Source organism: Bison bison, unplaced genomic scaffold, assembly GCF_000754665.1.
Source record: "Bison bison bison isolate TAMUID 2011002044 unplaced genomic scaffold, Bison_UMD1.0 scf7180017864263, whole genome shotgun sequence".
NCBI lineage: Eukaryota > Metazoa > Chordata > Mammalia > Artiodactyla > Bovidae > Bison > Bison bison.
Window position 1 is genome coordinate 4,174,752 of NW_011494835.1, and position 9,830 is coordinate 4,184,581.

The following is a 9,830-nucleotide window of genomic DNA, read 5'->3' on the forward strand; positions in this document are numbered from 1 at the left end:
TTCATTTCTTATGAAATGTATTATTGATGTAAATTGTGATTATATGTCCCTTAAAGAATGGTGTGAAAATAACAAAGCAGATGACTCTTTCTGTTACGGTCTTATGACCCAGCATTTTCTATCTTGGTGTAGGAACTTAGTGATTTGGCCCGTGACCCTCCAGCACAATGTTCTGCAGGTCCAGTTGGGGATGATAGTAAGTAATTTTCAAGTTTGATTTTTTACCATTAGTTTCAAAAAAGCTTGTATATTTTTAGACAATAACAAGAGTATTTTCTTTTTCTAGTGTTTCATTGGCAAGCCACAATTATGGGACCTGTAAGTACTGATAATGAAAAGCAAAGATTTAATTAAAAACGCAGCATTAATCTAGTTTGTAGTTTTTAACTAACTCTTTATAGCTTTATTTCATTACATTGTAATTCTATTTGGGATATGCCATAATTGTATTGCTTTTGAAAGAAACTAGTCATTTGTTAAGTACAGTATTCCCTGGGTTCTATGTTTAGCATTTCTGTGACCTGTCAAATATCTCTTCTAATTTTCCCTCATAGCAGTGTAAAGTATTGTCACAGAACTTGCTGATTTACAGAGCCAATTAGTTTTCTGACCATATCATGGTGTTACTCAGAGACTCTGAATGTGTAACTGCCTAAAATCTAGCTTAATTGTATTATTTTGATATTTTGAGTTTTTCTAGAACTTTAGTTTCATATAAAATTTGAATATTTTTAGGTAGAAAGTGATATTTTGAATACAGCAAAATTCCTTTCTATCCTGGGTAGATAAGAAACTGTATTGCTGGATAATTGAATATTCAGAATTATGGATACCATCTAAGAATTTCACAGAATTAGAGCGCAGTAAAACATCTTGGGGTAAGACTGTATCTTGCACAATACTTAACATTTTTTTTTAACTTGGAAGGCACGTGAGGATTTCTGTTCTGAGTTGTGTGTTTGTTACTGAATTTTCTGCTTTCTTACCCCTTTTGTATTTTAATTTCAATATAAATGGCAATAATGTACTAGGTGAGATAATAAGTAGTTCATAATTATAAAAGAGGAAATACCCTTGAAAAGTTAGCCAGAGGGTGGGTTGGATTAGCACATGTTTATTTAACAGTTCTGATTATAAATAAGATGGAAGGGGATATTTTTAATAGTTCAAAGTATGTCTGGATTATCCTAATGAAAACTACAGAGTCAGGATTGTTTCCAGTTACCTCCAGGTATATTTTTACTGTTTTAAGTGCTTGCTTTTGTCTAATTGGTAACAAAACTGTGATCTGCCACTGCTCTATGCTTCCCACCCCCTTTAAATATACATATTTATGTGACTCATGGCTGACCCAGTTTGGCAGTGTTTTATTTTTTATCTGCACTGCATGACTTGGGGGATTTTATGATTTCCCCAGCTAGGGATTGAACCCGTGCCTCACTGCAGTGGAAGTACTGTGTCTTACCACTGAACCACCAGAGAATTCCTGACCCACACAGTGTTTTAAAAGTTGACAGTCTTCGCATAAAAACCTCCTGACTAGGCTTAGGATGGAATAGCAAGTGCTTCCTTTTTTTCAGATGAGATGTGTGTATCTGCCACAGTCTACCAAGTCCAGTTAGGCACTTAAATTTGCAACTTGTAGAATTTTCCCATTATAGATCACCAGTTTTCAAAGCACAGAATTCAGTACAATGCCTTGCCATATCTGAACCAAATAAAACTCATCTTTGATTCGGAGGTGCTTTAAGATACTCTCATGAAAATGAGTTGTCAGTACTAATAAAGCATGAAAGAGTTGGTAGTCAAGACTTGTGATTGGATGGTGTGTGTAATAAACCAGTTATTTTAAAACAGTGTTATGTTTTTCTGCTTGATTTTTGAAACTGCTCTTTTATTTATTCCCTTCCAAAAGTTCACCTTTAGTAAATCAAAGTGAAGCATAATTGAGGAGCTCATTAGTAGTCTTCCATAGAATAGGAAATTGCTTATCTGAAAAAATTTTGGGGTGTTTGATTTGCTTTTATTTTCAGGAAACATTTTTCATTTATTTCATATATATATTTCAGATTATGGTTAATTTTTGCTAATTTTTTTTCCAGCAACCTGTTAATATAAAGGATAGCAATTTTCTTCTTTCAAAAACAAATATTTTATTTTCAGAACTCTACCCCTGATTAACAAGAGCAAAAATTATGTTTATACCATAATAACATAGTTCTGCTTTAGTAACATTAGCCTCTGAAATTTACTGGTTTTCTACGGAAGTTAATTCTCATTTTTTGACAATATCAGGAATGAGTCAAAAGTTATAAAAACTCACCCAAAATGCAGATCTTAATCGCGTTTCATAAGTAAGCACCTAAGTTTCGATGTCAGCTTGTACATGGTTAACAGTTACCCTTACTATTAAGTATATCAATGAAACAAACCATGTTACTTTGACTTTTGACTGCATCTTTGTGACAAAACATCACAGTTTGATTAGATAATTTTATTTTGTTAGTAGAGTTACTGTTGGATTTTGGTGGAGTATAGTAAGGAAGTGCTCTTGATGATTGAGCAAAAACACATGATTCTTAAAACCTGTGTGCTACCTTATTCTTTCTGAAGACAAGATACTTTGGATCACACATGCTGATAAAGCTTTGAAAGAATTGGCAGACCATTGCTAGTTACGTGGTGTTTAAATTTTGTTGGTTATTTTGTACTAAGGGAAATTTCTGTAACAAATTGATGCAGTGAGAAGAAGCTTAATTTCCTTACCTGTTTCTGATATTTCTGTGCTTACTTTTTAAAATTGGAAATGGAGCTGTTAGAAGGAATTTTGAAATTATTTTGAGAACCACAATAACTTCATTCCACCTAATCTAAGATAAATAGTCATTCACATACTGTGTATGTGAATAATGTAATTGTTGGCAGCCTGAGCAGAATCAGCTACAAAAACTATCTGAAGTAAAATATTTGGTCCATATGAAATGTTTTATTGTTACACAGAGGTGAATTTTTCAGTTTATGTTGACTATTACGTTTTCCCTGCAAAGGCTAATAATACATGAAAACTCATCTTTAGTACCTTACTCTTTAAGGAGCTGTATAGTGTAAGAGGAAAATTAAATGTTAAATTTTTGTTGAATAATAGTAACTATACAGAGCAAGATATTTTAAAAGGGCAGCCAGCAGTTTGGACTCAGGGAGGACTGTATTATTTACCTTTTAAAAAACATTTAAGCATCAGATGGACCCTACAATATAGGTAGAATCCTGTGGGTAAGGAAGAATATTCCAAGTGTAGGGGAAAGAAATATGAGAAAAAGGAAATGTGAAGCATTATTTACTGTGAAGTAAGAAACGTATTCTGGAGAGGAGGTGAAAGATGAGACTAGATTGTTGGAAACCAGATCATTAAAGCACAGGAATTTGAACTTCAGTCTTGGCAAGCTGTGCTTGATTTCAAGCTGGAGTTAACTTTTATCTTGAAAAGACCACTTCAGCATTAGGGTGAGGCATAAATTGGAGGGGAAAACCAGAGTGAAGGCAGGAATACCAGTAGTAAACCATTGCCATAATGTAGACAAAAGTTAGTAAGATTTTGAGCTAAAGCAGTGGATACAAAGGAGAGGACTCCAGTTCAGAAGACTATTACGGATTTTTGAGATTTGGTATCTACTATGAGAAGATGGGAAAGAATCAATGATGAGATCCTAGTTTGTGGCTTGACTATTGTGGTTTCAGTTTGAGACATCCGAGTAGAACATACTCAATAGGCATTTGTATATATGTCCTAGAAGGAATAACTATACTAAAGATAGATCCTAGAATTACCAAAATAAGTGTGGGACAGGAGATAGAAGCAGAATATCAGTATATCATTGTTGCCTTAGGGGAAGAATACAGACAGACACTGAGGGAGGAGCAGTTTGGACTAATTGTAGCAAAACCAGGGTAGAAGGTTTCTTAAGAAGAGATCCGTTATGTATTCTTCATTTCTAAGATTGGCTCAGTTTGTTTATCAAAGTATTCCTTTTTGTTTTTCTTGGTATATTTGTTTGATTTATGGTAAATTCAAATGTAGAGCCTTAGTTTTTAGGTGACATGTTTTGGTTATCTTTAGATCGTGTATTGTTTTTACCAGTTTCTCCTCTTTGCTGGAGTTTTGGTGTTAATTTATAACATTGAAATATTTTCATTCTATAAGTTTTTTTTTTTTTCTTGAACAAGTGAGATGAAATTTGATTTTGACTAAATCTATTGTTAGACTACCTTTAAGAAGCAGTCAGATATAATGCTTGATTGTATGAAACTTGGAATGAAAGCTTAAACAGAATTTTTGAAATTAAGCTTAACGAAAACATGTTTTCATTAAAACAGTTTACCCTTAAATTGTTAACTGTACTCAGTAAAAATGTATCTTCCATATGAGCCTATTTTATAAAAGTGTTTGCTATTTGAAGCATCTATTTCCAATGAATAGTCATTATTCAACAATGATATGTTAATCTAATAAATTTGGATCACATTCTTGTGTCTTTGATTTTTCTGTACTTCTCAGATGCTATTTTGCAGTCTTAATTTTCTTGAATTAGAGTTTTGTAGGCATTATGAAGCAGAGGGACATGGAAGTAGGAAAGACATTCAGATAGTAGCTCTCCCATTAAGTAGTATGTATCTTTTAACTTGATGGTCAGTAAACTGACCATGCTCCTTTAAACGCCAGGTATATACCCTTGTTCATTTCTTCATAATAGCTTATAAAATTTCACTATATGTCTCTACCAGACTGTAGACTTACCAAGATGAGAAATTATTCTGTGTCCCTTTCACTTACCTAGTAAGTAGAATGGAATTAGTAATTCAACTAATGTTTATTAATTTTACAGAGGGGTGGGATTAAATGAGCTGTACTACAGTGTCAGCCCTGCCAAGGTTATTTGCCTCGCATAAGGAGTGGGCATAATACAATAAAAGGTTCATGATAGCACTGTATACATCCTCACTCAAATGGAGAGGAATGGGTATTGAGATTTTCAAACACATTTGCAGGTTGACTCTGCATATCCAGAGGCAATTATGCAATTCCATTAAAAAAAAAAAAAACTCTTTGACCTTAAAATCCTTGACCATATCACTTTCTTTTTATTCTTTGATATGTTGGTTTTCAGAATACCTGGGTTTGAATCCTGGTTTTATCTTGAACAAATTGTATAGTTCACTAAGTTACTTTAAGTCCTATTTTATTTACTCATGAAATGGCAACAGTGATATCTTTTTCTTGGTATTGGTTAAATTAAATGTGGAATACTAGTAAGTTTCTCCCAAATGTTACTTCATACTAATGTTATATGATGTTTATTTACTGAGGAGTTTTTCATACTCAAATTACAATGAGCAAAACATTTTAGGAGAAAAAGTACTGCTGTAGCTTGAAATTTTATATCTTCGGTTTCAAGTGTGCAAAGCAAACATCCCAAGTCTTCCAAATCTAGTAATTTTATGTATTGACTTACTATAAAGAATTTAGTGGTGTGATTTTGAAGAAAAGACTATCATGGTTTTATTAAATGAGAATTTTGAGGGGCCAATTGGGAACGAAACTTCTTAGAAACTTCCTTTGTTTCTATTCTACTTCCCTTACTGAGGGGAGTTTTTCTGGTTTGGCAATGACCAGAATAGCCTGTTAAGGTACAAAGTTGTTTGTGTATATGTGACTGTCATTAGAAGAAATCTCAACAAATACATGTAAACTGTATTTTCAGATTATAATTTGATACATTATTATGTAGACTTCATTGTTAACTGTACTTTATGAGAACTAGGATCTAGAACCTTGTGTTTCTGAATAGTTTTTCTAAAATTCTTAGACTTCATGTAAAACAGGATCTAAATTACAATTCCTTATTCTATAGTAAATATTGTGATTTTTCACTAATAAGAACTTTATCATGGAATAATTTAGACTATTTTCGTGTAAATAGGTAATTTTGCTTCATATTAGAGAAATGCTTAGAAAATAAATGTTAACATGAATTATTTAGCATAATTTTAAATAGCAGAGTTAAGCATATTTTTCTTTTCACAGAATGACAGCCCATATCAAGGCGGTGTATTCTTTTTGACAATTCATTTTCCTACAGACTACCCCTTCAAACCACCTAAGGCAAGTATTCCCCCCCACTCCGAAGTCTGTAAGTAAAGATTTGTATTTTATTCCAGAGGAATAGAACATTCCTAGACATTAGGGTTCTGATTAAGTTAAGGCTAAACTAGTGTGAGTGTATAATGAATAAGAATAATTGGGGCTTGAATGCATATACTGAATTAAATCACTGATGTTGAATGCTGTTAGCCTTAGTTAAAAGAAGAGCTAAACCTGGATTTGAACTTTGTAACTGAAGTTAAGAATTGCCTTATCCTTTATGTTGCAAGGCTCAAATACACCATGTGGAAGCATTTTTCCCACTTTATTGTGCTTACACAGATTTGGATCAGTAACTCTAGTGTCTTAAATACTAGCCTTCCAAATACTCACCTTCATTGTGCGTTTTCACATGTTGCTAAAAAGTATACCATATTTGTGTTGGGATTTAAGACTACAATATATTTTGGGCTTTGAGTTTGCACACATAAACTATCTTCACAATTCTGTTACAGGTACAATATGACAGTTACTTTAAATGAAGATACTTTTGTGATATTCAAATGTGTGTTTTATGTACAGTTGGAAATGCAGGTTCTAATACATGCCTTTGTACCTTGATGCCTTAAATGAGCTAGTCTGTATGCTTTGGTCTACATCGGAAAGTTTCTAATTTGTTAGTGAATCCTGAATTCCCTTCAAGTTGCTCCTTTGATACTCATGCTATGGTAGGGCCAAAGTTAACCTTCGAAAAAACCCACCATACCACTGATAATAAAATTTTTGCCACATGGTTATATTTTCCATTTTAATTAAAAAGAAGCCCCTGAAGGATCTTGGTCAGAATATAGGTGCTTTTATGTGTATAACTTTTAGCTATTATATTTTTAAAATTTTTAACTATTTTAAGTGTAGCTACAGTTTTTTGTCAAAGTTTACAATGCTTGTTTTTATTTGGGAAAAATAAAGTTGTTTTTTTATTTTAGGTTGCATTTACAACAAGAATTTATCATCCAAATATTAACAGTAATGGCAGCATTTGTCTCGATATTCTAAGATCACAGTGGTCTCCTGCTTTAACTATTTCTAAAGGTAAAATACTAGCGGCTTTGATTTTTCTAATAGTTAAAGGAGTTTCATTTTTGAGCTGACTTACCTAAGTATTTTTATAATGCCAGCTTTTTTATAAAGATGGAGAAAGGAACAAGAAGTACATGCTTTTTGCTTTTAGCAGTACTGATTAAAGATTTTGTGGGAAGAAGTTAACATTCAGATGGAGGGGGCCATTATTTGCAAATAACAATAGCAGCATTTAATAGCTTTCTTAGTATATTTTTCAATCCCAAGCCACTTGTACATCTCACTCACTTGTTGCCATTTAGCAAAAGTGGTATACCTAAAGTTAACAGAGCTTTTGAACTTGAGGTTTCTTATGGGAAAATTCTGATTTCATTTTCCTGTGTTTCTTATTTTTTAGATAAAAAACCTTTTTAAGAAACCTTTAGTTAAGTTTTCATGTATCATGGTAGGTTGTTTCCTACCTAATAATAGTCTAAAATGCATAGTCTTGGGAAAGGTCTCTAGATAACTGCTCTTCTACTATAATAGGGATCTGTTGTGTGGCATATTTAATAGGTTGTCTGGTTTCCACATTGGTGTTCCAGATGGAGATGGAATATCTCTCCATCTCTTTCAAACAACTCTGGTGGCTTTTATGTCACTTTTACCCCACAAATAAAAATCACCTACCACAAAGCTACTTAATGAGAAGGAAGTCTGCCTTTTAGTGATTTTCAGTTTTTGATGCTGGCTTATTAGGATTCCTTAGTACACAAAATGAGTTTTTAATGTTGCTAATTATGACTGTATTTCAGAAATTTGAGGATAGCAGCTAACTCTAAGCATTCTTATTTTTTGGCTGAATACTTAATGTAGCATTCCCCAGATTATTTCTTGAAATAGTTAATAGTGTTTTACAAAAAGTTTTATTTTTAGAAGTATGGTAAATGCCAAGTGAAACAGGTTTTGTTTGTTTATTCATTTGTTAAGTCAGGACATCAAGCCTTTTGTGTCCTTGTACAGTGCATTTGAATCTCTTTGAAGGGACTGTCTAGCATTCCCAAAATTTTGTTTGATTAATCAGAAACACTTTTGTGTGAGGAGTGGGGACAATTTGGGTAAATGCTGCTGTCGTTCTTTTAGGTGCAGCATTATTTTAGGCCCATTTTTCACCCCCCTGGATACATTCAAGTTTCTTTTCAGGTCTTTTCTTTTCTCTTAACACCAGGCACCTGGTATGAAGAAGACTTTAATACTATTTTCCAGGTTTATTTGGTTTTACCATCATTGGGAATGCACTGTAATACTGAACACTGTTTCTGTAAGTGCAGATTTAGTTTTATTTCTGATCCTGCACTTGAGTTTAAAGTTCTATTTTCTGTAATTATTTTTTTTCATGGTATTGCTATTATCTTCAAGGATTGTCGTAACCACATTAAGCTTTTATATCATAAACTTTTTATAAAACTTTGCACAGTGGCACATAATTTGTATTCACAATGAATTAGATACATATTCCTAATGATGCTTTACATCTTTTAAGTTAATGTTATGAATAGGTCAGAGTGAGAGCTGTAGCTGAAGAGCTACTCAATAGTAGATCTTGGTGTTTTTTTTGTTTGTTTTTTAATTTAACCAAAATTCTTGGATATGGTCTCTACCTTATAAATTCTGGGAGATAAAACCTGTAGTCATTGGGGCAGTTGGGTGTTTTTGTGAAACTCCTCCGAGAGTAGGACAGAAAATGGATTATTTTATCAAGCTAAACAGCTAAGCATATATTGCATAGCTGTACTCTAATTCAGAGTCCCCACCACCACCCCCCACCTCCCTCCAGCCATTACCAAGAAACTCCACTTCACTATTTGAGAAGGTTCATATAGAGAAGTCCCTGGTGGTCCAGTGGTTAGGACTCTACACTTCCACTGTAGAGGATACAGGTTCCGTCCCTGGTCAGGGAACTAAGATCCCGCATTCAACGTGGCGTAGCAAAAGAAAAGGTAATATAAATTAATACGGCATCATTTCACTATCTCAGAACTTCTGAATTTGGCAGATTTTTGTATCTAGTCAGTAAACTAGCTAACAAATATCTATTTTTAGGATCTCTCAACTACCAGGAACTTGTCTTGTATGAATCAAAATCTCTATAAAGCTTTGTCTTATGGAAATTAAGATAGAAACTAATCCTCTTTTGAGGATTGAGGTTTATATTATAATACTTGTTTTTAAATACTTTTATTCAACCAAATTCCCAGTGGTGGGTAACAGACATTTGTTTTCTTCCAGTTCTTTTATCCATTTGTTCACTGCTATGTGATCCAAACCCAGATGACCCCCTAGTGCCAGAGATTGCACGGATCTATAAAACAGACAGAGATAAGTAAGTATGTAGTAATTTGAGAAAACAATATAAAAAGTGGTTTTTCTTAATGAGTTAGTATTATATACTTTGCTGTAAGTTGTGGCATGATGCCAAGGAGACTTGACGCTTATTTCTGGTAAGATGGTAGTTGAAATGTGCAGAAGCTAGTTATTGAAATGTAATTGGTTTTTTGTTGGTTTTTTTTTTTTTTTAATTTCCTAGGTTATGTTTTCTTTTTCTAACATGTTCAGCAGTTCATCACGTTTA

At 33.2% G+C, this 9,830-nt stretch overlaps 1 protein-coding gene across 5 annotated transcripts in view; it reads left to right on the plus strand.

The window, feature by feature from the left end:
- Positions 1–9,824, plus strand: part of UBE2D3 (ubiquitin-conjugating enzyme E2D 3) — a 25,615-nt gene extending 15,791 nt beyond the window's left edge. For all 5 annotated transcript variants that reach the window (XM_010848276.1, XM_010848278.1, XM_010848279.1 and 2 more), the window contains exons 3-7: positions 133–196; positions 287–318; positions 6,083–6,160; positions 7,126–7,231; positions 9,488–9,824. In XM_010848276.1, the coding sequence (XP_010846578.1) occupies positions 133–196; positions 287–318; positions 6,083–6,160; positions 7,126–7,231; positions 9,488–9,585 (378 nt within the window). In that variant the 3' untranslated portion in view covers positions 9,586–9,824. The remainder of the gene's footprint in view (positions 1–132; positions 197–286; positions 319–6,082; positions 6,161–7,125; positions 7,232–9,487) is intronic.
- Positions 9,825–9,830: the final 6 nt, after the last annotated feature.